Source organism: Sus scrofa, chromosome 2 (assembly GCF_000003025.6).
Source record: "Sus scrofa isolate TJ Tabasco breed Duroc chromosome 2, Sscrofa11.1, whole genome shotgun sequence".
Taxonomy (NCBI): Eukaryota; Metazoa; Chordata; class Mammalia; order Artiodactyla; family Suidae; genus Sus; species Sus scrofa.
In genome coordinates this window covers 112,530,528-112,558,369 of record NC_010444.4, presented here as the reverse complement: position 1 = coordinate 112,558,369, position 27,842 = coordinate 112,530,528, and the positions used below count along the sequence as shown (strand labels likewise).

The window sequence follows — 27,842 nt, the reverse complement described above, 5'->3', positions numbered from 1 at the left end:
AAATAGCTCTGCACAAAGAGAATATACTGCTTAATACTACTGCAAGGGAATGTTTACAGATGCAAATGACTTCTATTTAAGGAGCTCCTGATTAGTGATTAAAACTTGAAAGAATGTAGCACTAGAAAGCATGTGAGTAACCTTTGAAAAAAATCTCACAATGGGACTGAATACAGGATATTTATGATCTAGGATTACAGCTATAAGGGTATGTGTGAATATGTATGTTCAGTATACTGCAAAGGATGTCACATTGAAACTTGCTAGTCTAATTTAGATAAATTAACCATGTTATTATTGAGGAACTGAAATGTGGAATCAGCTCATTGCCTGCAACAGGTGAGCCTGGCAGTTTCCACAATTCCACCTCTCTGATAGAGACAAGCTATCTTTCTGATAAGTTCTTCCCTGGTCCATTTCAATCTCTCAGAGATGCTTTGAGGCTTGAAGTAGATTTCTTTTTTTTTTTTTTTTTTTCTCTTTTTTATTGGTCACAAAGCAGGCTGCTAATAAAGTCAGAAAAAAGCTGTGATCATTGGCAGATGTACTTTTTTTTTTCTCTCTGTTGGTACTCGGAGACGGTCAGCTCTTTGGTTTCTTGTTTTAACGACTAATAACCTTCTGGGGTCATCCAAGAGATCAGGATAAGTTGTGAGTCTCATTCCGGTGGAAATCATGTCTTTGACTCCTGGGTGTAGCCAGCAGTCCCAGCTCCTGCCCTGCATATGGGTTCTGGAGGATGGCCTGGTTCTGGCCCAGGCTGAACAGGAAAACTAATGAACATGTCAGGCGCATCTCGAGTTTTCCAGGCTCTGGCACAGCTGTGGCACTTTCCCCCCCTGCTGCGAGGCACAGCACGCTGGCCATTTGTTGGCAAGTTCATATTTCACACGGCAGGGAATTGGAATGATTGAACAGACAGAAGAGAGTTTTATTTGCAGTAGCCTACGTATCCCCAGACTCTGATTTGGCATAAAACATCTGCTTCATGATCTGCTTCAAGGCCAGTTCCTTTCCTCCAACAAAGGTTACGACTTCAGGCAAGCTGTGCTTCCACTGGCAGGAGGAAATTTGCCCGAAGACTTGATTTAGTCAGAATCAAAGCATCCTGCCACAGAATTTCTTTTTTCAATTATCTCCGAAGAGCCAGCCAGACTGTAAATGTATCAGTATAATAAATGTAATGAAATAAGGCAGCCACTCCTTTCCCCCTGTTGCTGTCAAGGGGAGGTGCATGTCCAGTTGGGTATCCGCGCCCCGAAGCCTGTGAGATGTACCTTGCTGTCTGTCAACACACATATCTTGGCAACAGCACATTGTAAGGCTGGCCCTTGGATGTGTTCCGGGCCATCGGCATGATGAACAAGCACATGCGTTGGTTTTACCTGCGATATTTACATCTCTCCGATTACAAAAGCAAATTGGCATGATGCTGAATGTAATTATTACTATTTTTCATGGTGAGGAAGCATCATATAGCCTTTGTTTTGTGTATGGCCCTAATTTCTAATTATATTTGCCTGTGTGATTTTCGTTGTGCATCGTCATATTTTTTTGTTCAGGCCAGCCCTCGCTAGCCTTCCAGACATATATACCAAATTAAATCCTGGTATTTTATTATGCTAGAGCAATTAGATGCCATCCTCATAATGAGAAACATGACATCTTCATTGCTCTCCTCTATATTTTCATGTTGTTTTAATGCAGACATTTGCCAGAATTGGATACTGTCTTCCTCCAACACACACACACACACATACATACACACCCTAATTGAATATCTGCATATCTCCAAGGAGTCCTGTGGGTGAAACCATGTATTCATCTTCTTTAGTTCTTAGGCCACTTTGGTTTAAGAGTAAGAACTGTTGCTTTTATGAAGTGCCTTTTTCTATAAAGTCAAAACCTCACAGCAGTGCACAGAAAGCCGATGGTATAAAGGAGCTAAGTAGAGTCTTTAATAGAGAGAGCTGGGTTGTAAGTGTTTTTGTTCCTACGGAGCAGATAGATTTGGCTCCATCTGTTCCATATTCATAACAAAGGAGCGCACTTACAGGAGGGCCAACTTCCCCAGAGCCGCCTGGTAATGATCTTTTCACCAGAATGAAAGCATCTGAACCCAGTGGCTTGGCCCTCAGAAAAGCAGCTAGCAGGATCGCCCTTCAGAACCCCGATTTCCTTGTAACTCAGGTTGACATAAATTTTCCCAATATGTAGAATGCACAAAAAACGGACTGATTTCTCATCTCCCTTCAGCCCTGTGTAGTTGGAAAGTTCAGAATGCGTGAGTTTTACCTCCTGCTCCTACAACCACAAAAGATTTATTAGGTAGTATGGAGAAAATTTGCACTTGAAGTATCACAGGGGAGAGGCTGTTCTTCAAACTTTTGTTTCTCTTCAGACTTTTTAATCTTTTAAAAACTGGGGTTAATGAATAGAAATATGAGTTATACCAAATAAGGAAAAACCCCTGTTGAGTTTTGTAATTAGCAAAACTTCAAAGTCAATTTCGACTGGGACCTCTTAGATTAAAAAGATAAGTTGACCCGAGTACATATTTTTTCTTCTGCTAAGCAGAAGAAAAATAAAATGAATTTTTTACTCCAAATGCCACATGATAGCCAAAAAAAATTTTCCTGTTTATATGACACATAGAGCCAGCCTCAAAATGTGATTCCTTAAAACTTAAATAGCACATTAGTATTGATATCATAGGTAGTGGATGGAATGTATATGCTAGTTTCATAAATTTCTTAAGTAATAGGAACATATTTTGAAGTATCGTTATTTTCTCCTTTCTGTGGACTTTTTTCAAATACTAGAAACTTTTAAAAAGACACTTCACTGATTTTTTTTAATAGACTTTCTATTAAAATCATAATGTATGAACCTTTTATTATCCATCTTGGTATCATCTGAGCATTATCTGCCTGATAAACTAACGAGGCTTTCTGGAATCAAATAGTAAACAAATGTCTCCAAATTTGGCTGTAGCAATAAAGTGGCCAAAGTTGCCGTCTAGCTTATGAGATTGCTCTGCATCTTAGCAAGAGGAAATATAAAAGGTAATATTCATGGAGTGAAAAACATAGCTGATGAGTCAATGAAGATTTCAAGTTTCAATACCTTTGATTATTTTTTTGGAATATATGGACCTAAATATTTCTGGCTTATTCAGAAGCTAGATGCTCCTTTTATAGGTCCTAGTATAATGGGCAGTTACATTTGTTCGTTTCCTGGTTTATTGTCTCTCTCCCAATTAAACTGTAAGTTCTAGAAGTAGGAACCATCTTTTAATATACCACAGTGTCTCCAAAACCTGACATAGTGCTTGGTATAAAGCAGGCACACAAAAACATATTTTTGAAGGAATGAATGAAGTAAAAACTGAATAAGCCAGAAATATTCAGGATAGTTTTTGTCTTAGGAAAGATTATCTAAAGAGTTAGTTTGAATTTAAAATTTGATATGTGACTTATTAGAGTAACATTAAAACATTTTAAAAATTGTGAATTTTACCTATTCAAATTAGTTTATACATCTTACTATTCTATATATGAGTAAACTTAAAATATTTGGCTCTATTTACATACTTGGTTAATTAAATTCCTTTAACCATTAAAGATTTAATATACTCTCTTTCCTTTTTTAAGAACTTAAATTGACTATAAGACCCGCCCAAATACTTAAGCAATTCTTACCATCATCATAATTTAAACTTAATATGATGGGGTTTTAGTTCTCTTAAGTGTTTTAAAACTGCATGTCAACCTAAAATTTCACTTAGTTACAGGTCTAAATCAGTGTTGTTCCATTATATATTTTATTTTTTATTTTTATTTTTATTTTTGTCTTTTTGCCTTTCCTAGGGCTGCACCCATGGCATATGGAGGTTCCCAGGCTAGGGGTCTAATCAGAGCTGTTGCTGCCGGCCTATACCAGAGCCACAGCAATGCCAGATCCAAGCCGTGTCTGCAACCTACACCACAGCTCATGGCAATGCCAGATCCTTAACCCACTGATCGAGGCCAGGGATTGAACCTGCAACCTCATGGTTCCAAGTCGGGATTCGTTAACCACTGAGCCACGATGGTAACTCCCATTATATATTTTAAATTGGAATTAATATGTCTTACTGTTACTTTAAAACATTTCCACATTCTCAGGTGCTTTTTTAACACAAAAATTACTAGCTCTGTGGTCCTGATTCTCTTAAAAAATGTCTCTACTTAGTTTTTAAACTCAGCTTTGACTAAACCACAGTTATATCCCCTCAATACAACTTTGGGATTAAGTTACCTTTCCAGGTCTTCTTAATGACTAGAGGGTTTCAGCTGAGATGGCTTCACTCTCAGCTCTGATCATAATCACCAGAGTCATCACTTTCCTGTCCACCTGAAAGCAGCCTGTGGTCACCTGGATTCTTGGACCACCTTGCCTTTATTCTCCTGTTTACTGATCCCTACTCAGCCTGGTCACTTGATGAGATTTTGCATATCTTTGGCTCTAAAGATGCCCACATTTCTTTCATTTACTTCATATCTCTTAGACTACATACTCAAAAACATGAAAATAGTGGCTTCTTGAATTTTATATGTCTCTTTGGGCTTTGGTTATTAGGTCCCAATTTCCAACATCATGAAGCCAGCAGAGAGAGCAGAAGAACCTTCCATAAAAGGAGACTTTTTTTTTTTTTTCTAATCTTCCTTAACCACTCTCTCCATGTTTCTTTTTTATTCTAATCCTGAGTTTCAGTTTCTATTTGGTCAACAAATTACTTCATGGCTATACATATTTTTGTTACCTGTAGACTCGTTCTTCAAATCTTTATCAAACAAGTTCTGAACAAAGCAGTGGGCTCCCCAGAACTGAGACCCCAGCATGGCTCCTCCCCACAGGGAATTCATAATTCTGGTAGCTGAGATGCAGTAACAACCAGCTCTAAGACAAAATAGAACATGGGGTGTTTGCTACCAGTGAGACAGAAACAGATGAGTGTTAAGAACCCAGAAGATTTTTGTGTTGGAGAAGTGGAGAAGTATCTCATGTAGCCAGAAGGAACTGGGATTTTAAGAGGCAAAGGGAAGGTTATGTGAAAAAAGGGAGGCAAGGAGCTTCTAGGAGGAAATGTTGGGGCCAGTTATCAATGTAGGGAAAAGAACTGGAGAGATAAAGAAGGAAATCAAAGTTGGGGCGGATTATGAAACACCCTGGCTGCTGTTCTGTGGGGTGACGCCCTGCAGTGCACAGCCATTGACTTTCCTGGAAATGGTCCTGCTTAAAAGTAGAGACAACCAGAACAAACTGGAATTCAATCTCTATTGTTGGCTTTGATTATACTTACTTACTCCATCAACTTAAATTCTTCATCAAGGAAAGCAGTTTGTGAAACAAAATGTATAATCCTGGTACCTAAATATCTTCCCTCCTTGGTTGAACTTAATCTTCCCAAGAGAAATTAATTTGTTCAGAGTTCCGTTAGGGACCTGCTGTCTAAGCAAGTGCTGCTCCTGCCCAGATGCTTATCCTACCACCAAACATGGCAGACAGTGAGGGGAACACAGCCTACTGACTTAAGAAAAACAATCAGAGAAACAGCTGATCTGTGTAAACAGATATTCACCCAAATAAGATGCAAAAGAATGTTAAAGACAGGAGAAGAAGCCATTTACAGCAATATAGGATCCACAGACAGGTTGTGGGCATGGTGCCGTGTTCCCACCCACCTCTGGACCGGTTTAATTTAGGCCATTGCTGTAGCATAGTTAGTTCATGCAGCTATAAAGGCAGTTTCAGTGACCAGCCTGGTTACTTCTCTGTGGGGTTTATGTCCATGTTTGACAGTGTCCCTCTAATAAAACAGCCTGTTCACACTGTTAAAATGGGTTGACACAAAGAACTCACAGAATCTTAGAATGATTTCTCAAAAGGACCCTTCCTAATTCTCTAAACTCTCAGCCCAGCCTCAGTATACATCCTCAAATCCCCTCGACCCCAACCCCTGCACACACCAAACTATGGTAGAATCCAGCTTTTCTAATGTACGTTAGAAATGAAGGTCATACTTGTCCTCCTGGTTTTGCTTATGACTCATAAAGAACTTTTTATCGCAACTAACCAGAGCCGATCCCTCCTCCTGCCCCTATAAATCCACCCTTTGAACCAAAGACTGCTTGCTTAGGGAAATCACTGTGCAGAGGGAGCAGTGTGGGCAGAGCTGATGATGTCAATCTGTGGAACAGTGAAATGATATTCTGGATCTATAGGGATCTGTAACCAGAGTTTCCAAGTGCAGTATAAAAGTTCACAGCCCTTTAAAGTAGGTCACACTTCCAACATTTTTTCTAGGGGGAAGGCTCATAGGAACAGCAAAGCCTAAGTGGGTTGATCAGCTGACTGAAAGCCACAAAATAAGTCAGAATGAGTGAATGAAGGAGAAAGTTCAGATCACCATTGTACAGGCTCTCAGACCATTCAACCATGTGCCTTCCAAGGCCCTTCTACAAGAAAGATAAGGGTGACAGTGGTTATGAAAGGTTGAAAGAAATACTAATTTTGCTTCCAGGGGTTTCTTTGTCTGATATTAACTTGATGATTTATTAGTAATTCACTGCCATGCGACAGTAGTACTATATGATAATGACATTGTTTCTGTTAATACTGTACAAATGAGTCATGGGCATTTGTGGCTTTCATTGCTTACTAGTTAACAGTCACCCCAATGGCATATCACAGAGGTGACCCAAGGTGCCTGCGGTAAAGCAATAATATAAATAGTTCCTCTCTGAGATTCTAGGAATTCTGTGTATATCTGAGTTTGTTTTTGTTGTTTCTTTATTATGCGACTTCTAGCAGAAGTGTTTTTGTAAGTGAATCATTCTGCCTGCTTTCGTTTGTCAGGTTATACCTATTTGATAGAGCAGGTGAGATTTACCAAAATTACCACAGACAAGAAATATGGAATATCTCACCCTACTGGCCTGGGACAGTCACTTCAGTAATATGACCTCAGGCGAGACTAGGTCTCAAGAGAGTAGTTACAACACTGGCTTATAATAGGAAACTTGTTTCCTTCCCTAACTGTTCAAAGATGTTCAGTGGATTTTAAAAAACAGTAAAATATCCAACTAGGAACTTAACTAAATTTCCTCCTATTTAAGTTTTTGTTAACAGTTCAAATAATATCTAAGTGTCATCTTGCATTCTGTGTTTATGTGGACTGGATCTTGCCATTCATATGGAAAAAGAAGAAGATAAAGTTTAGATTCTGAATCTGAGATTTAAGCTGACTTAATTTTTTTGAGAATAGAAATACCTCTTATAGAGGATATTTTAAAAGCACTCTCTGAAATCCAGCTTATTTTTTGGTCATGCCTTCATGGATATCAAAGTACATGGGACATATAGCCTTCCTCAATAAGCAGGAGAAACTAGTTTGTTGTCACTGAGCTTTAAAAAGCAAGTAGAAGTTTGCTCACATTTCAAATAAATGGGTACAAAAACATGATAATGTCTTATTTGTTTATTCCTAGAAATTAGTGGAAAGAAACTTGTTCTCAGCCATTTATTTGAAGTTGATAAGAAAAAGTAATTGACCTACGGAGGCTTAGCTGCTGGAATTTAAGTAATACTTAAGTTAGCATTTGCAGTAGAACTTTGCCTAAGGGGGTAGAGAGCCGGGTGTGGGGAGCCAGGGGTGTGATGGGTGGGTACCTCCTGTTTTTTCTTTTGTCTGCAGCTGCACAGCTGGAATTTATTTCGCTTCTCTCACCCTGAACTCTGCTCTAATTTTCTGTCGCTGTTACAGTTCCCTGGTGTTGAAACTAAGTTTTAGCTCACAGAGTGCACTCTACCCTTATTTTATTGTTGGGAACTGCCCTATTCCTTTTCTTTTTTTTTTTTTTTTTTTTTTTTTTAAGAAACATAGTGCCATATCAAAGTTTCTACTATTTACATGATCATTTGCATTTCTCAGAGGTTTCCACCTTTACTTAGTATCTTTGTTTCAGTTTTATATCTGGGACTTTGACCTTAACCTGCCCATGATTTAAGTCTTGAGACACTGTGGAGATGAATTATGTGGGCAAAGTAGCCAGCTGCTGAGGTTGCTCTTAGGATACAAGCTTGATAAACCCGGGGCCAAAAGCGGGTTATTAAAACATGGGACTCTGAAATCTTATAAGGTAGACTGGTGAGATATATTCCATCATAACTGGTGATTTTGTTTTTAATATGAAAATTAGGTACTGTGCTGGTTTTTTAAAAAGGGGCAGATAACCAGCTGCAAATTGTTGCTGGGGTCTTCTTTCAAAAGGCCCAACTTTTGTTTTAAGACTTTTTCTGAGGATCTGGTAACCATTTTCCAAGAAGTCCATATGGCTTTAGTTAATCTCTATCCTATTCCCACAACTTCTGTTCCTCCGCCTATACCCACAAAGGATTTTATTGATTCATTAAATTCTAAAAGACTTTTTTCAGTAGTACCATTTATTTAAATAGGCTTTACTTTTTCAGCATTTATTGTGAAAGGAACATTAATGCATAATTCTGCTGTCACCTGTCTAATTTACATTATCTGTGTTGTATGTTAAACCACATGCAAACCCACAGAGGAAAAACTGGGCTCTGCTAACAACTAATAGCCTATCTTTTCTTTTGACTTGCACAAATTAAGAAATATTGCCTGTGGCAAACATAATGGAAAACTGCATGTTTAATGCCCCCAAACACACTCAATTCTTTAAAAAGAATGCAGCTGATTATTTTGAAAAATAAAATTTCCCAAAGTACCCAGATGGACACAGGGATACAGAAAAGGAGAAAGATGTGGCTTTTGGAATTAAGATTTGAAGATGAATAAGAGGAGGCAGGGGGATAATAAGGTGAACTAATGAGTACAGTATTGGGCCTGAAAATGTGATGAAAATATAAGAATCTCACTCTTCTGATAAACTTTCAGTTCTTCATGAGGCAGGGCATGTGTTAACCTTGATGACTTTTGAGTTGCTTAAAATCTTATAATGTTCATATTTAATCTGGTAGCCTGTGTACAAGGTAAATTAATAGTTTTTTGATACAAAGAGAAATTTTAACTTATTGAAATCCTTTTCTTGCCAGTGTGTTCAGCCTCACCTTCATATTTTATTTCTCATATTTGAGGAAAGGCATTCTCACTTGTGATTGGAGTTTACATTTCGTAGCAAAGCTCATTTAGGTTCACCCAGCAATGTGGAATTTTAAAGTGAGGCATCATGCTAATTACAAGAAATGGCACAGGATGGCTGCATTAGCTAAAACAAACGAAGTGGCATGGGGAGGAAAATGGAAAACAGTTTTCAAATGCTGGAGTGAAAACAAATAGATACGTCTTGTAGTGTGTCCTCAACAGCAGTTTATAATTACCTCTCTTCGAGGCCTGTTTTAAGTGGACTTGTAACAGTAGCTGGAAAAGTAAACTCATAAGGGATGCGGTTGTTTAGACGAGGCAGAAGAATCGGGAAGGAGCTGCTGTGTGAGAGCCTCGGTCCTAAGGTCTTAAGTCAGCAAGGGAGGCCTTTGGCGGCAGAGTTGTTTGTACACAGCATTCTGTCATTTAGCTCTTGAATAACAAGTCACCCTGAAATTTGTGGCTAAGGCAGTATTTATTATTTCACAGTTTCTGCAGGTCAGGAATCTAGGAGCCGCTTAGCAGGGCCCTCTGGGTCTGGGTCTCTCCCAAGGTGACAGTTATTTCAAGACTTGGCTGAAAGAATTCAATTTCTAGCTCACTCAGGTGATTGTTAGCTGGATTCAGTTCCTTGTGGGTTGTTGCACTGAGGTGTCAGCCCTGGCACACTCTGCACTGGAAGTCCTCCTCTGTTCCTTGCCACGTGGGCCTTTTCATTGAGAACCTCATGGCACCACATCTTGGTTCAGAAGCAAGAGAGACAGCAAGAGCAGGAGTGCTAAGGTCACAGTCTTGACAGCATAATCACTGAAGGGGCGTCCCATCACTTTTGCTGTATATTCTGCTCATTAGAAGCAAGAAACTAGGTCCAGTGCACTCTTAAGGGGAGACAGATACACAGAGCACATGGGCAAGGTGGGGGGCATGGGAGCTAGTCAGGAGTTGCCTACCACAAGCATAATGATGGGCCCACGGTGAATTGTGATGTGAAGATGACAAATATTTGCAGTTCTAACTACAGACTTTGGAAGTACTCATTTGAGGGCACTGTATAGGGTCCCCTTTATGTTCAGATTGGCTAATAAGTGCTAAGCCATGCTCACCTGAGCCCCAGGAGAACAGGGAAAGAGGTTTTCAGGAATGGCTGAGGTTAGGGCCCCTGTCTGAGGTCATGGAACATAGTGAAGATAAGCACTCCTTTATTAGCATGATTCTCTAAGCACAGGGAACCAGAGTGCTCCCAGATTATATTTCATTATGTGCTATAGGGTTGTGATTGGTACTTTGCAGATCATTAGGGGGAAGGGACCCTATGGATTGATTTATAAAGCTGCTATTAAGATTATGGTATGGGAGGCTGTGCTTGTTTTAAAGGTCCCCATACTCCTACTCTCAGTTCCTGATTCCAAATGCACTTTTTTTTTTTAGCAGTAAACTGAGTAAAGGGATATGAATTTGGATCATGTGACAAATATTTAAGACAGATATTTAAGATGTGACAAATATTTAAGAATTTCTCATTTTAATCTGACAAATTCTATTAGAAAACCCATGCATTTTTTTTTTAATTGAAGTATAGTTGATTCACAATGTTGTGTTAGTTTCTGGCATACAGCAAAGTGATTCAGGTATACATACATCCATTCTTTTTTAGATTCTTTTCTGAAATAGGTTATTACAGAATGTTGAGTAGGGTTCCCCTGTGCTCTATAGTTGATTATTGATTATCCTTGTTGATTATCTGTTTTACATAACTGTCACTACTTGCAAGTGACATGATGCTACACATAGAAAATCTTAGAACTACTAGAAAACTATTACAGCCCATGAATTAACTTGGTAAAGTTGCAGGATACAAAATTAATTTACAAATCTCTTTCATTCCTATACACTAACAATGAAAGATAAGAAAGATTAAGAAAACAATCCCATTTGCCATGGCATCAACATATAGTAGTTTGTGCTGTTAACCCCAGACTCTTAATTTATCCCTCCTTTCCCCCTTTCCCCTTTGGTAAACCTAAGTTTGTTTTCTATGTCTGTGTTTCTATTTTGTAAACAAATTCTTTTGTATCATATTTTAGATTCCACATATTAGTGAGATCATAGGGTGTTTGCCTGGCTTACTTCATTTAGTATGATAATCTCTAGATCCATCCATGTTGCTGCATATGGCATTATTTTTTTCTTTTTATAGCTAAGTAATATTCCATTATATATATATATGTATTACATCTTCTTTATCCGTTCCTCTGTAGATGGACATTTATGTGGCATCGATGTGTTGTCTATTGGAAATGGTGCTGCTGTGAACATAGGAGTGCATGCATCTTTCTTTTCAAATGATGGTTTTCTCCAGATAAATACCCAAGAGTGGGATTGCTGGATCATATGATTGTTTTAAGATTTTTAAGGAATCACCGTACTGCTTTCCATAGTGGCTGCATCAGTGTATATGCCCACCAACACTATAAGAGGGTTCCCTTTTCTCTACACCTTCTTCATCATAGAAAATCCATCTGTCTTTATAGGAAGAGTTCAGGTCTAGGTTTTCTTCACCTGTAGCATGTTAATACCTCTTTTTGGCTACCAAAGGTCCAATTTGGGAACTTGAAGATCAAACATTTTTAGTCTTTTGTCTCAGTTGCTCTTGGCAGGCTTCTGGAGCACCTGTAAAACCTGGATATAATTCTGATAAACACTCCCAGGACACCCTCTGACACTCAGATGAGGCTATGCTGGCAGCTCACGGAGACCTCAGTTACCACAGGGATTCCTCCCTGGTCTCTAAGCCCTGTTTCCTATTTGTGTTTCTAGCTGGAATAAGCACAGCACAAGGACAGAAAGTTTGTCTTACACATCTTTGCATCCATAGCACCTAATAGGACAGCTGAAACAGTAGGAATTTTAAAAGTGTTTGAGTGGATGGATAAAGCTGTACCACCGTATAATAAATATCCACTATCACTTTTCAAACGTTCACTATTAATTTTCTAAGGAAAGCAACCCAAGAATTGATAAATTTTGTTTCAACTAAAATAGTGTTGCTTGTTATAATGCCATATGTCTCCAGAATCATAGATATTAATATTACCTATCCCCTGATAAAAGCCAGGTACATTTTAAGGTTTTATTCCCTCATGTCCATCTTCGAGTTTGCTCATAATTATTCCTGAGAGGGTTTTCCGTAGAAATTTACTTGTGTGAATATTACATTTTTCAATTCCTGTGTTATTTTTTGTTTTTAATGTTCAAGCCTCTGCTTTTTTGTTGTTGCTTACTTGTGACTAGTAAAGCAGTTTCACATTACCTAACATCTTCAAGTATTACTAATAATTAATGATTTTGCTATCTGTAAGGCACCCTTTATTTGTCAGCCAAGGACTATGGGGTTAAGAAACCTGAAACATGACATGGAATAAAGCCACACTCTCACTTTGTTAAACCGTGCATCAAAACTTGAGTTTTGCTGATAGGTAGAAAAGGTTTTTGTGCCTTTTGGTGTTATTTTTGTTTTTCAATGTGGCCAATAAGGCACCTAAGTTATACTGACCTAGCAAGGCACACCCTCTCAGGTTGGCCCTAAGGGTTAAGAGTTGACTTCATGAGAGGTCAGAGGTCGTGGAGTCAACTGATTTAATGTCACCTGTATGGTGTCTTCACGTTAATGTTCATATTCTTTGCTCATCAATTTTTCTAAGGATTAGAGTATAATAGTCAAACAGTATTATAAGGTGTCAGTCACATTATCATTGTCATACAGCTTTTCTGGTGATAAGAGGGGAGGCATGGAAGTAATGGAGAAGTTTGGTGGGGAAGAGAGGTTTTTATTTTATAAACACAGGAGAATGTAGCTCATCCAGTAGCAAAGCTGATTGTTCCTCTCTGTCAGCTGGCAAGAGAATTCTCTTGAATTTTTCCCAGACAGCTTATCATTTGTTGATGTTTAGTTATTCCAGTGTGCCCTACAATGATGTTTTATGTCCTGGATTTAAAGGATTTCTCTTGTATATAAATGTGAAAGACCTGTACTAACTCCAAAAAGTTCCCCTACTAAAACAATTAAACATTTGATCCAGCCTTGAGCCTGTTATGTCTTATAGTATTATCGGTCAAGTCAGTTATCGCATGTGGCAAATCAAGCTCACGAAGCTTGTAGTGAGTTCATCGCAGCTCAAAAATCTATAGAACAGCGGCGTAAATACCCATGTGTCACTTTTTCACACCATCTCTCATGAATAAGACATAAAGTACCTCCAGAACCATGGTTTTTCTAATGAATTGGAGTCACCTATGTGTACTGGGTTTGTGACATGCATATTTGCAGTTGGGGTCCACAGGAAGGACACCATTTCCTGGATCAAACCGCAGAGTGCAAATACTGTGCCCTAAATAACACACTAGTTACTGTAAATGTCAGTAGAGGGAGTTTTTCCGACTTTGATTTAATGAAAGCCTACAGCAAAGCCAGCTGTTAGCACTTCTTAACTGCTTGTCAGAGCGAAGGGGAAGAAGGGGAGGGCCGAAAACATCTCTTCTATACCTGCTTTGGTCTTGGAATTAAGAGTTTTTTCAACAGGTGTTGAAGAGTGACAACGGGGTCCGTGGTAGGTTGAGGTCTTGTGGGTGGGGACTTGCCAAGTTCTCCTCCAGGCTGTGGACCTGCAGTTACAGGAGGAGATTCATGGAAAATCATTTGGAGGTTGCATCTTGGATCCTGCAGGATCAGCATTTTGGTTTTCTGGGCTCCCCATCACACAGGAGGAATAAAGGACAGAGATGGGATGCCAAACACCAAGCATGTCTTTGTCACTGAGGGTATTACCAAACTAATTGTGAGCCATGTGTGTTTTGATTGATAGCATCTGCTTTTTCTGAACAAAGAAACCACTTGAAGCAAACACACAGGGAGGAAAGTATGTGGCACTCATTTCTGTAATTTTTTGTCATTTCTAGAATGCATTTGTAAACATATGGGATGGTTAAGGGTCTTACCGCCTTGGAAATCCCTTTGACAGTCTGCCGGGTGTACTGAGGGGAGATAATCTTTCAAACCCAGGGAAAGTTTACGGTCTTATTATCTTGAAGAGGAGAAGAAAGTTTCTTCCTCAAATGATTTATAACTTGAAACATGTTGTCATGTTTTGGTAAGCCCACTTTATTAATTCCATCCTTCTCTGTGGCAAATTTTTAAAAATAAACGTACCATCGCAACTCTGTACTTTCTCAATAGCATATTGTACTTATAATAGCCTGATGGAAGTTGCTGGGCTCGGTTTAGTCATATAGAATATGGAGCCAAGTTCTGAGTAAAACCTCTAATTGAATTACCTGCGAGGCACTGACAGACAGGCTTTCAGGACAGACAAAGCTTTGCTTTCCTCAGCAGAACTAGGTCATGTTTAAGTTGGCCTTGGAACTGTCTGTTACTGGTTTTTGCCAGCACTTTCACTGTGGGCTCTAGTGGGCCATGGGCCCCTTCTCCTGCAGTGGGGCGGCGGCGGGGGGGGGGGGGTGCCTCTATGAAAGCAGGAAAGCTCAAGCACTGTCTTCTTCTTCTAGAGAAAATTGATAGCAAATTAAATTGATGAAGCTGTGAAATAAAAAGCCAAAATATTTTTCTGAGGATTGCCAACATTCCCAGGTGATTCTTTTTTTATCGTATGGAAAAGGGAAAATAGGGATAGGAAGATAGCCCCTTCTATAGCAGTCAGTGTCAATCTGAAAAGTATTTGTGTTCTGCCTTCTTGGAAGAACTAGAGTGTGCTCCCATTGCTCATCAAAGAATTTGTTGTAGGCCATGTGCATTCGAAAATGAAGAGTAATTTGGTGTTGTTCTCTCTTTTCTCTCTTGCTCTTTTTATCTTTTTCACAGCCTCTGCAATCCCAGATAATGGACGACGGTCCTGTTTAAAGCTCAAAGTCTTTGTGAGACCAACAAGTAAGTTCACTAGAATGAGCTTCTGAGGGTGGCTTCACTGCGCATGCTTTATATGTGGTCTGGTTCACAGCGGTACAACTTTTTTTTTTTAAACTGTAAATCCTGTGTGGTATCTGTTTTGTATATCAACATCCATGTTTTAGTTTTCATCATATTTTCTCTCATCATTTTTTCATGATGCTTTTATTTTAAATACACAGCAGTTGCTAACTTGTTGTTTCTTAGCCTGTTGTACGTGCACAGCAAATGGGAACAATATTGGCATTTGGATACATGCCATTGATTGTAAAACAATCTCTACATAAATAAAAGGAAAAATTAGAGAGAAAGAAAACAAGAAAGAAACGGGAGTTGAAGGGTGTCTTCACTAACATATTTGGCTGTTATCTCTATTTTTGTTATAGATAGCTGTATGAAAACTATAGGTGTTCATGATCGTGTTTTCGATGTTAACGACAAAGTAGAAAATTCATTAGAACCAGCAGGTTAGTATGCGTAGAGAATCTCTTTTAACAAGTGCATCTCTCCCTGGTGCTTCAGTACTTTTTTTCCTTTCTTCCTCTCCGCATGTTTGCATGTTATAGTTGCTCTGCTTTTGCTCATTGCTAGCAATGCCGTTATTACTTATATTCTACCTCATTCCTCCAGTATCTTTGTGTAATGCATGTTAGATAAATTATGACTTTTCTTTTTTGGACATGGGTTTGATGTAACACAGTGTCCTAGTATAGAAGCCCCCTCAGAATGTTAAAATCTCACTGCTTTTTACCATCTCTTCCAAGCATGCTGGTGAGTCATGGTGAATATTAATGGATCTGTTTTCATAAAAGACAAAAAATTTTCTACTAGATGCGCTTATAAATTTTTACCTTTATAATATATCCATATCTATGGATAAAAATAATACTGTTGCACAAAATGGCAACTCATTCAACATATCTCGTTTTCTCTGGAAATTCACAAGCACCATTGACCTGATCTAAAGAACTTCATTTCAAATATTATCTGTGCTGTTGTCAATAGAAATAAGTCTGGAGAAGTTTCATTGTGTTGCCTCCTAACAGCGCAAATTCACGCACCTGCTGCTGCCCCAAACATGGTGGCAGTGGACTGTCGAGCCAAATCTGATCCTTGATCACTGAGGCAAAATATTAGGGATAAATCATTTTTTTTCTACTGCTAACTTTTGCACACACCCAAACCACCCCATCACGATGAAGAAAAATAAAATCCACCAAAGGGCTCATGGAAGCCTTTGCACACTGCAGCATACTATGGATAATATAACTCTGTAAACTCTCCATTTGGTTACAAATTCACTGTGGCTCTTTAGTGCACCTAGACTGATGGTGAGGTGGCGGGGGCCCTCTTTCACTGTTCGTTGAGGAGTGTGCCTCCAAGCCCCTGTATGCTCACCTCCCTATGGTTTCCTCTTCTTGCCCTACCTGCTCGCTCTTCACTGATTTCCTTACTCCTCTCCTGTGACTATCTCAAAGCTTAAGGACAATTAAATTATTTCCTCTTCCCAAAAGGTTGTTAAGCCCTCCCCTTATGTAAACAGAGCCTATGTTTCATCCCTTTGCAGTAGGCTTAGGGTCCACGTTATCCTTTGAGTATTGTTACTGGGACACACAGTCAGTGAGCCTTAGGGAAGCTTCCCCAAGTAAATGTGGTGCCTGGGGACATTATTGCAACATTGTAACTGACAGGAAGAGTTAGGTTTTTTCCCTAAGCAATCCTCTTTTTCTAAGGCAGGTGTTTTACCCAGAGCGCAAAGGAGAGGTGTATACAGTGCTCGCAGAGGCCTTAATGGCTCCCCAGAACTCAGTTTTCTGCTTTAGAAAGTTGCAAGGAATGCATGCTGACATGGAGACATTTTAATTGTGTCCTGGAAATCTGGAAGTGTTACTTTTCAAGGTACCAGACTCCTCACAAGCTAGAGGACTTGGGCCACGGTAAGATCTGTGAGTCAGATGCGATCTCTTTTAAGGACCATGGAGTCTCCATGCTTCCTTTTATAACTGAGACTTGGCCAGGCCACATGGCTAGTTACACATAGATCCTGGTATAATATTCATATCTCTCAACTCCCATTCCTAAGTTAGTACAAAAATAGGATTGTCTTACCCCTGGTAGACATATTGATGTCCATGAGGAGAACTTTGACTGTCTCAGCTTTGTTCATAAACCTTGATGAAGACTGACTGGTGGGACTGGGCATGTTATGAGTTACCCTGAGTTAAGATTTTTTTGATGCATGCTGTTGTAAAATGTAGGCAGGGCTTTCAAGAGTCTTTTTTTTCCAGGTAAATCCCATTGCCTGTCGAGCAAGAAAGAGGCTGTTGAGGGACATAACAGATTGCATGTTTTTCACTGGTAATAAAGAGGTACACTGAGGACTAACTATTCTGACGTTATAGAAAAATCACTTCTGAATTCAAGTAAAGATAAAATCCAAGATACTAAGATACATCATACCTGAGCATATTTCACTATCTTTTGGGAAACAGGCTCTTTTTCTTTAAGCATTTAAATCCATGATGGTCCCCAAATTGTCACACCTCTAAGTGATGGAAGTTTGCAAAAATTCAACAGAATTTGGTCAGGCTGTGTGTGTTGGGGATGGACATGCAGGTGTAAATGCTGGAAAAGCTCTGTGACGCAGTCTTGACTCAAGGGTGTTCTGGTGAGCATCTTTGTTGAGCTACGATCACTGGCTGTGTGAGTGCAATGACAAATTGGAGTACTTCCTGTATTCCTTAGAAAATTCAGACTTGCAGCTCTGCACCACTGTGTCGGATGGTTGAGTGTAGACCCAGACTTTACGAAGCCAGCAAGGCTGAAAGGATCCCACTGCATGTTCTCAGCGATGTATACTAATTCACCTGTCTTTGGAATGTATTTGTCTTTTTTGTTTGCTTGCACACTCTGCCTGCCAGTTTCCTATCATCAGGGACACAGGATTATCTCAGGGCAGACATATGCCACAAAATATGCTCCAAAATATTCCTGGTGTTCTCTCAAGTTAACCAGTGAAACCCTCGTGTTGTGGAATCCTATGGAGGCAAGACCTGATTTGGCTTCTGAAGAGAAAGAGTTTCTTTTCCCATGCCACATTCACTGTTGCAAGCGCTAGAAATTCTCTCATATGTAGAGGCAATTTACATTGGGATAGATTTTACTTATAAATTCCTCCCTAGCATTTTGAAATTGCTCCGATGTATCCCAGTAACAACTAGTTTTTCATTTTGCTTCTTGGGGGGGTGGGGGGGCATAGAATCTCCCCACACTGAGGCCCTGTTTAATCAAAGGATGCTCTATAGAATCCGGAACCAGGCCCAAGATGTTGGACCCAGAGGAGAAGAACCATGGTGCCCTGAGGATCCGATTTTTTCATTTGCCAGCAAGATGGCACTTACTTACTGGTTGGTTGCTTAGTAAAAGTCTCATTCCAAAGATGGCCATGATTCAAGGATTGCAAGGCACATTTAGCCTCATGCTTCACTTATATGATAAACAAATCTTTCCTCTTAAAGTTCAGGAAGGTTCATTCCCTTGACTTGTGCTGCATGGGACTTCAGCATGGAGAGGCCTCGCTGAGCACACAGGCCCGATGGGGAAGGCGGGCCCCCTTCAAGCTCACACTGAATGTCACATGCTATCTTTTATCAGCACACTTCCAAACTTTACAAGGAAGAGGATTGGGTAATATGTTACTGAAGATAAGATGGAGAAAAACCCAGTAGCTAATGTAATTGCAGGTGTATAAATATAAATGGTATTTCAAAATGAACTCTGGAATCCTCAGGATTTGTGGTTCTGTCTCAATGACGGCTGAAGTACTCTATTATTCTGACTGACAACAGATTGGTGCTCTTAAGACAGTGATTTGGATTTTCCTTTCAGGGCTATTAAGGGCATTTACATTTACCTCCTAACTACAGATTTATACATTTGCAAGGCTGAGAAAGAGCAAAGAATCCACAAGTATTTGTCTACATGATGTGGGGCTTTATATTTTCCCCTACATCCATTTAACTCTCCATTCTTGCTTCCCAACCTTTCTGGTCTCCTAAGCTAACAGCCATTCCATGCAGGTTTGTTCAGGTCCAGGAGAGGAGAGCAAATTTGACACAGGGATGCAGCAGTTTCTATGTGGGGACAGGCTAAGTGCACTCCTGAGCAGAAACCTCCATGCAGAGAAGACATATTTCTAAGTTATACTGGGGAATGAATGTGATGAACAGAAACAGCCCCCATGAGCATATCTGAAGCAGAGGCCAGTCTGTGAGCCTGAAAAGTGTCACTTCAGGACAAATAAGAGGCAGTGCGACTCTACCTAATCAAGGAAAAGCATCCCTATTGTGTTATGTTGTGTGGTGTAAAAATGGAAGTGAATTTAAAATAAGAGCGTTAGTCCACTAAGGGGTGCGAAGTGGGTCACTGAGGTTTACAGAATTGGAAACCACCATGAGAGTCTCCCTTATTCCCATTCTCTCTGACCATTGAGTGACTCCAGCATGACAGTTGCTGAGCTCCTACGGGAAGGTCCCCTACTGCTGCAATAAAATCAACCCAAACACGGCCCTCCCCCCGTTGGGCCAGCATGTGGTTCAGAGATGGCTTAGTCTAAAGAGCACCAGTCAGGCCAGGAGGAAGGAAGAAGACCGGTAGTACTAGAGCATCGGACGGGTCATAGCAAGCCTCCGTTCTATCTTTGGGTACTAATTGCTGCAAAGTTCCTGTTTTGAAGTTAAGCCTGTTAATCATGCAGATCAGGAAGGCTATCCAAAGTCAGAGGCAGCCTCCTAGAACACTTTATAGCTAAATAAAAGAAGCTTACCTCACTTAATCCATTTTCTTTAGAGGAAAATTTGCATCCACGCTGATCATTTATGTGCCCAGCTTCAGCCTGATAAAAATAAAAATAGTCAAGTTCAAGTAATTTAATCCCGGAGATACAGGGTTTGTAATAGAAATAGCACCATAATTGATTCCTAATTGTAGGCAAACCAGTGGGCACCGATTTAGTTAGGTTTAGTGAGCATTATGTATAGTTTAGTTAAAATGCCGTTTGTTCTGGCATTTAATTCTTCATATTTGAAAATTCATCTAGGCATCCAACAACCAGGCATTTAACACTAATCCTATGAAACCATTAAAAGAGGAAAATGGGCAGCCCGTTCTTGTTAACCACTAATACGCCAACGTTAACTGCGCCCTGCCGGCCCTGCCCCCTAACTTGTTCCTTGCTTCTCCCTGTCATCCGGGTTTTCGAAGGCACATGCAGACATCAAGTTTGTGCGCTAGCAAAGCAGAGTAGCTCACACGCCAAGGGTTACAGTGTGTGCACATTTTTCACCTCCGTTTTTAAGGCAAGTATTAATATTGCTGAGAAAGTCCAATTTTCTCTGCCTCTCCTTTGTTTGCTGTAAATAATGAGTGATTATGCAGACATGAAAGTCAATGGTGGCACAAGGTTCATTACCCTACTTTGCAGAGGGTGGCGAGGTCTGTTAACAGCAGGCTGCTGCAAGAGAGTTATTAAGGATGTGAAATCTCATTGGAATGTGTGCTTTCTATTTGAACAGATGACACCGTACATGAGTCAGCCGAGCCATCCCGCGGCGAGAACGCGGCACAAACACCAAGGATACCCAGCCGCCTTTTGGCAATCCTACTGTTCCTCCTGGCGATGCTTTTGACATTATAGCACAGCCTCCTCCCATCACCTGTCACAGAAAACATCAGGGTCTTGGAACACCAGAGATCCACCTAAACTGCTCATCCTAAGAAGGGACTTGTGATTGGTTTTTTTGGCAGATGTCAGATTTTTGTTCTTTCTTTCAGCCTGAATTCTTAGCAACAACTTGGGGCCAGGGGGGGACTAAAGTAGTTGCTGCCTCCCTCCCCCACCCCACCCCACCCCCTGCCCTGGCCCCTGACTTCCCTCACCCTTTCCGAATTAAATGGACTCCAGATGAACATGCCAAATTGTGGTAGTGACACCAGTGGTCGTCAGCTCCTGTGCATTCTCCTCCAAGAGCTCACCTCCGCTAGCGCACTGTCAGCGTCTATGGACAAGGAAGGATAGTGGCAGATGCAGCCAGTGATGGCAAGGCCCAGGAGGGTTTTACTCTCCCATACAATATTTATGCCTTCTTCATTCAGGACTGTAAGATGATCGTGCAGGGCATCATGTCACCATGTCAAGTCCAGAGGGGAGGTATTAAGAATAGCGATAATATTACACCATTTCCTCTAGGAGTGTATAAATGAACAGGCTTCTAAAAGGTTGAGACACTGGCTTTTTTTGAAAAAAAGATGACTGTCTTAAAGCATCCTTGACAGCAGAACTTGTGCTCCGTAAAAGAAGCCTTTTTGTCTAAGAGGCAGGTTGGGTGCTGGAATGCTAGCACAGAGCAAGTGTGAAAACAGAAAACTAGGTTTGTGGGGATATATGTATGTATGAGTGCCTCTCATTTTTTTTTTCTTTTTTTTTTTTTTTTTTGGTGACGGGGCAGTACACACCAGATGTTTTTTTTTTCCTCTGAATACTGATCACCATGGTGCTACAATTTTTCTTTTCCTTTTTTTTTTTTTTTAAGAAACTAAAAGAGGCATTTTTATGAATAAAGTGACCTTCCCCGAGGCTGACAAGCCAGGGTTGACGAGTGTATATGAAATAGCTTTGGATACTCCTCTGGGGGACAGTGTGTACCAAGGAAAGGATGTCAGTGGCCAGAGGAGATGTAATTTGGCTTTGCTGGAGCGCCAGTGTGCTGTGGCCTTTCCCCGACTCCCACCCTAGTACCCACATTTTGCTCCACATCCCACGACTACAGGGGCTCAGACACAAACCCCTGTCCCCCGGAGAGTTGTCAGTACTACTTGGGAGGGATAAAGGGAATTTTGGAATAAAAATTCCAAAGTTTGGAATGAAAAAAATTCAAGAGTTGATTTTATATTCTTTCCCTTTCTGACACAGCCTGAAGCATAGGGGGAACATGTGTTTATCTGTGGGAGATAAACAAGATGGAGTCCCAAAGACTTTAACAAAATATTTTTTTAAAAATCCACTAGAATAGAAAATACATTATTTAGATATACTTTATGCTGAGAGTGAGTATATATGCTTGTCCTATTTAAACTTGTGAGAAAAAGTGGTATCCCTTGATACATTTAGAAATATGGGGGCTATCTTGTTTCATTGTGGGGGTGGGGCAAGAGGAGAGCAAACACAGGATGACCCTGTTTAAGGAATCTTAGCATGGCCAACAGGGATGTTTCCAGAACATTACCAGGAGATGCACGCCTTGGGGGTTTCTACTGGGGAGGCTGTCATGAACTTTGAACTCCAAAGCCTAGACAGGGAAAAGTGTCAGACATGTGGAAAAGAAATCAAGCCTTTTTTTTTTTTTTTTTTTTTTTTTTTGCTATTGCAAGACACATCAATAGAAACCATGCCTTTCAGAACAAAACATAAATGCAATGATTGTGTGAGATGTGAGCAACTGGAAGCATTCCAGCACAATAAGGATTTTTTAATATATTTGTTCTTTTTAAATGTACATGTTAACAAAAGGGGGGGCTCATATTATGGACGCACTTCATGAATGGGAATTTGCTAAGAATTGTGAATAGGTATGAATCAGAGAAATATGTGAATGAAAGGCAGCTGTACAGGCACTGCACCCTGGAGAGTTGTACACATGTTGAAATGTAATCTGGGCTTACCTGATCCGTTTGGAGTGGATGTTAATGCTGGGTCTGTTCGCACTTGGAACCATGTGAGTCGGGTTGCCAGCCTCGCAGATACAATCAGTCCTGTTCCCCCAGACATCAGGAACTTCTCTGGAGTGGCAGAGTCTTATCACGGAAGGCAGCCACCATTTCACTGAAACAACAGTTCACAGCATTGGATTCTTTTTTGCATTAACTCTTTATATACTCAGTACTCTCAGTGATATCCAGTAATACTTTTTATTAATAGTTACAGGCTTGTTGGTCCAGTGGGATTTGGGTAGGGGGAAAAAAAGCTACCTTCTAAAACGGATCAATAGTCAGAACCAAAATAATACTGCATGTTCTATAATCACAAGGAAATCAAATGATCCTGTAATGATTCCAGTTAGTCATAACTACATTAGCAGTGCTAATTTCATTTTAGAAATGGTGACTTCTGTGGTTTTTCTAGCATTTGTCTCTAACAAATGATAAAATAATTACTCATGGCCCTCTCTGCCATTGTCTTTCATTTTCACAGTGAAATTAGACCCCTTTACTTCACCATTGTGCCACTACAAATTAAGTGTAAAAAAAAAAAAAAAAAAAGAAAAAAAAAAAGCAAGACTATCCACACCAGTAGAAAATGTGCTTCTCTACCTATAAGTGACGTACGTAATTGTAGGTAATGCTTGCCACGGAATTTTCAAGAAGATGATTGGTATCAGACAGTTTTCATCTTGTCTAAAACGTGCTGGTGGCCTTTTGTGATGGTGTTACAACCCTCAGGGGGCTTAGGAGGATGTCGATGCGACTTTGTAGCAGCTTTTAATTTCAAAAACAATTCAAAAGTCTGAAGGGCAGCCTTCGCTGCCTCTCAGCCCCAGTTAGTCAAACCCCAGCGACCTTTGCCCCTGGTTGCCAAGGGCTTTGCAACACGAAGCAGGGAAATAAGGATCTGTCTGTTTAGTGGATACCGTGTATCCTTTAATAGACCAGGTAATAGTCCGTGTTAGTTTAGACTATTGTTTTGTACTGTACTTTCTTGGGTGGCAGAGGAAAGAAAAGTAAAACGTTTAAAAAAAAAAAAAAAAACTGCGTTCTTTAAATTCTGTATTATTAGCAACCTCTGTTGTATATAGTGTTTGATAATAAAGTATTAATTTGATTCTTATGTCTTTTGTAAGTGAGAACAATAGCCTTTCAGGATACAAAACATGCATTGAGACTTTGAAACATCCAATGTATATGCGGCTAAGAAGAGTCACAAATGGCCGAAACACTGCTCCATACAGGACTCACGTGTGGTCATCGCCCTCCCAAATCTTAAGACTCCACCATCTGGGGACCTGGAACAACACGACTTTTTTTGATCGCTATTTTGTCCTCAATGTTTTCAAGGTCTGATGTTGGAGCCCTGTGGTGTATTATCCCCCCAGCATGTTGATTTGAGAAGGTTTAGGGCATTTAGTCTCAGTTCTGTACTCTGGATTTTCTCTTTGTGGTGGTTTTCATACACTGTTTTCATTTTCCCCCCGAGAGTCTCGCCAGTATCAAGCACAGCCCACGCATGGGAAAGGTTGCAGACCAGTTTGTTTGGGAAGGTTAAATGAGGGTTCTTTCTCTCTCTGTCATTGTGAAAGGAAGAGTCATACAGTACCTGTGGACTTTCCAGGACTTCGTTTTTCTCTGGTGCCTTAGCAACGGCAGCAGCCATTTTAAATAGTTTTCCCTAAATTAAAAACAAAACAACAGTTTAAACTCCCTCCCCTCCATTCATTGCTCTCAGAGCTATGATCACTAGTTTTTCTAGTTTTTTTGGAAACCACCTCCACCACACCCCCGTTTGCCTACACACACCCCCTTTTATTTCTTTTTCTTTCTTTCCTTCTTTTTTGTGTCTCTTGCCTTCCTCCCAAGTTTTATTTTCCCTCAGAACCGTGAATGGGCAGGTCTGTCTCTGGTTTGGCATCACTGAGTTTTTCCCATGCATTTGCCCCAGAGCTGCTCGGATGTGAGACAAATCTCCCTACAATGGGCTTGCTCCCATTGTCTGTACAGTTTAATAGATGCTGGCATGTTGGAGGTTACCCATGAGTCAAAATCCGCTTTCCATGCTTACTCTTGACACCCCATTGAAGCCACTCATTGTGTGTGCGTCTGGGTGTGAAGTCCAGCTCCGTGTGGTCCTGTGCTTGTACTGCCCGCTTTGCAGTTCCTTTGCACTTACTCATCGAGTGCTGTTTTGAAATGCTGACATTATATAAACGTAAAAGAAAATGTAAAAAAAAAAAAAAAAAAAAAAAAAAAAAAAACCAACCCACACACAAACAAACCCATACGATCTGTATTTGTATATACACGTGTCCGTACAAGTATACCTAAATAAAAATTAAAGATTTTCATCATTTTAATTGGAGCCCTCCTTCTACTTCTTTGTTCCTTGAATGACGCCTTTATTTCAGGGGCTACTTGTACTCTGCTGATTTTTTTCAAAATCTTTGTGGACAGAAAAGATAATACCACATGCACAAGAGAAGGCCTGAGAAGGTCAAAGAATGCAGGGCTCGAAATGGCCCAGTATCTAGGCACCTTCCAGTTATTCTGATGAGAAAATGGTGAGAGTTAAGCCTTGTCTCAGTATTTGAGCCTTAAAATAGGCACTATAAGCCCTGCATCCTAAACCAAGTGTTAAATACAAGAGCTAAATACAAATTATGTTCTTTTACTTTGCACCTATTTTTTCACCCCATCAAGAAAAAGACAAAATAATCATTTTACAGCAAACATGTTACACTTCCAAAAGGAAGAAGGACAGTAATAATAATAATCACCTCAGTACAACCCAAAACAGCAATTCTCACTATAAAGGAAAAATTAACTTACTACTGTGTGACCTTGGGCAAGTCACACATTATCTTTGGGACTCATTTCCTTATCAGTAAATAACAGGGTTGTATAAATGATTTGCTTGATTTTTTAAAATACTGCCCTTCCTGGACACTGCAAAGCTCATTCTGCATCTGAGTGATGTGAGATTTTGTCTTTGATGATGACATTGCTATAAGCACAATTTGAGAATTTCAGCCGTAGAGGGAAAAAGCATCAAATGTCTAACATAATAGATGCCTAATGCATTTCAAGACTTGGCTTTAATTATACCATGTTAACATTAAACTCATTGAAAGCTTTTTATTATACTTAATTATTTGACAGGGCACTAAACACTAATTATAACTTACTGTAACCTTTTTTTACTAATGAAGAATGACAGCTTTATAGAATGAGGAACAACTCATTAAAAAAAAAAAAGATGTACTGGACTACCTATGTGCTCTTTTCAACCAGAACAGCATTACGTGGTCATTATCATCATCACCATCATCATCAAAAGCATTTAAATGATCATGACATTGTGCTCAGTGCTGTGCAGAATAAAGTTGATGTTTACAACCTGTACTTGTAAAGTTTACAACATAAGGCAGACATGATGTGTAAGCAAAACACTGTAATGCTTTATCAAGAAAATATAAAATTCAAGCATGTATGTTATACATAAGGGAGGAGATAGATGTTCAAAAAAAAGTGAGTGAAAAAAGATTGAGATTTTTAAGGAAGCTTAAGAGAAATCATTTCTACATATAGTCAAAATGGGGTTAAGAGCTTCCTACAAAATAGAAAACCTGGTGTGTTAAAAAACCATTGTGGGCTCAGAAAGGATAGTAAAGTGCATGGAGTCAATTTCCGTAGTAGCAACAGAGGTAACTCTGGAGATGAGAAAACCTGAGGATCACTGAAGGAAATTAGGAGGAGATGGTCCAGAGAAATCACCCCAGTGCCATAAGAAGGTAGGGGAAGTGATGAAAAGATGACAATTTCAGATTCTGCTTTAGAGAATAACCCTATACCTGTTCGTGAAGTGGAGACTGTATTTACACTGAATTGAGAGATGTCCAGGACCGTGGCCAACATAAGCCCACATTTTCTCAGAGCAAAGGGATAAAGTGCAGAACATGCAAAAGAGGGGACTAAGCATTTGAAAGTGACTGTGAGTCCCTGATTAAAAGATCAGTTCCCAATAGATAGTGCTGCATGTATAAAGGGAAAGCAAGAAGGACCAGAGACAGGACGTGAGCAGTGTGGCAAGAAGTACACTTTGTTTGGTAACAAAGTTTTTGGAATCACCTAAGGTGTTACACAAAAAGAATCAAAGGAGAAAATGTGGTGAATAAGACATGTATGTATCTGAATCCCTTATCCCAGTGATAATGATTATATCCTTTTATCTCTTCTTATAGGCAAATGCCACAAAGGATGTTCAAGATAATTCTGATTAAACGTTCACTGGCCATTCTAACAGTTTTTTACGAACTGTTTGAAAAAGTTTCTCAAAGGTTGTTTGCAAAGCTTAGTTTCATATACTGCTGATAACATAAGCATACTTCAAGAAAGCACTGGCAAAAATGCTGTGGAAAGCATGATGATTTTTGCACAGTCCCTCCAGAAAACAAACGCTTCTGAAAATGATTGTGAATAACTAATCAGGCCAATATTCTCTGTCAGTTTTTCATTTGATACAACCCACTGTATTATTCAAGTCATTCAGTGGTTAAATACACATGTGTGCCTATTTTAAAAACGAAGTTGTAACTGCTGATGGATGCTGTTAGCAGTAAATTTGCAATACTTGTGTGTCCTTTTTTTTATATGGATGATAAATGAATGTACAGGGTTTAAAATAAACAAAAGGGGCAAATAATTGCATTGCCCAAAGAATTGGTCAAGGGCAACACCAAGGGTTCGTGTGCTTGAGGGGAGGGTTAATTAGTCGAACCACTCGAAAAAAAAAAAAAAATCCATACACACACACACACACACACACACACATATATATTGCATCTAAGTAAAAAACAGTGAGTTTACTATACAAATGCTGCTTCCAGGCAAGTTCCCTCCCTCCCTTCCCCTTTCCAAAGAGAAAGCAGCTTCTAGGCCCTTCCTACACTATCC

General features: G+C 39.8%; 1 protein-coding gene across 3 annotated transcripts in view; it reads left to right on the top strand.

Annotated features, from left to right (window-relative positions):
- Positions 1-25,246, top strand: part of EFNA5 (ephrin A5) — a 288,170-nt gene extending 262,924 nt beyond the window's left edge. For 2 of the 3 annotated variants that reach the window (XM_021084601.1, XM_021084602.1), the window contains exons 3-5: positions 15,042-15,107; positions 15,512-15,592; positions 20,699-25,246. In XM_021084601.1, the coding sequence (XP_020940260.1) occupies positions 15,042-15,107; positions 15,512-15,592; positions 20,699-20,820 (269 nt within the window). In that variant the 3' untranslated portion in view covers positions 20,821-25,246. The remainder of the gene's footprint in view (positions 1-15,041; positions 15,108-15,511; positions 15,593-20,698) is intronic. The other variant, XM_021084603.1, reaches the window with a different exon arrangement.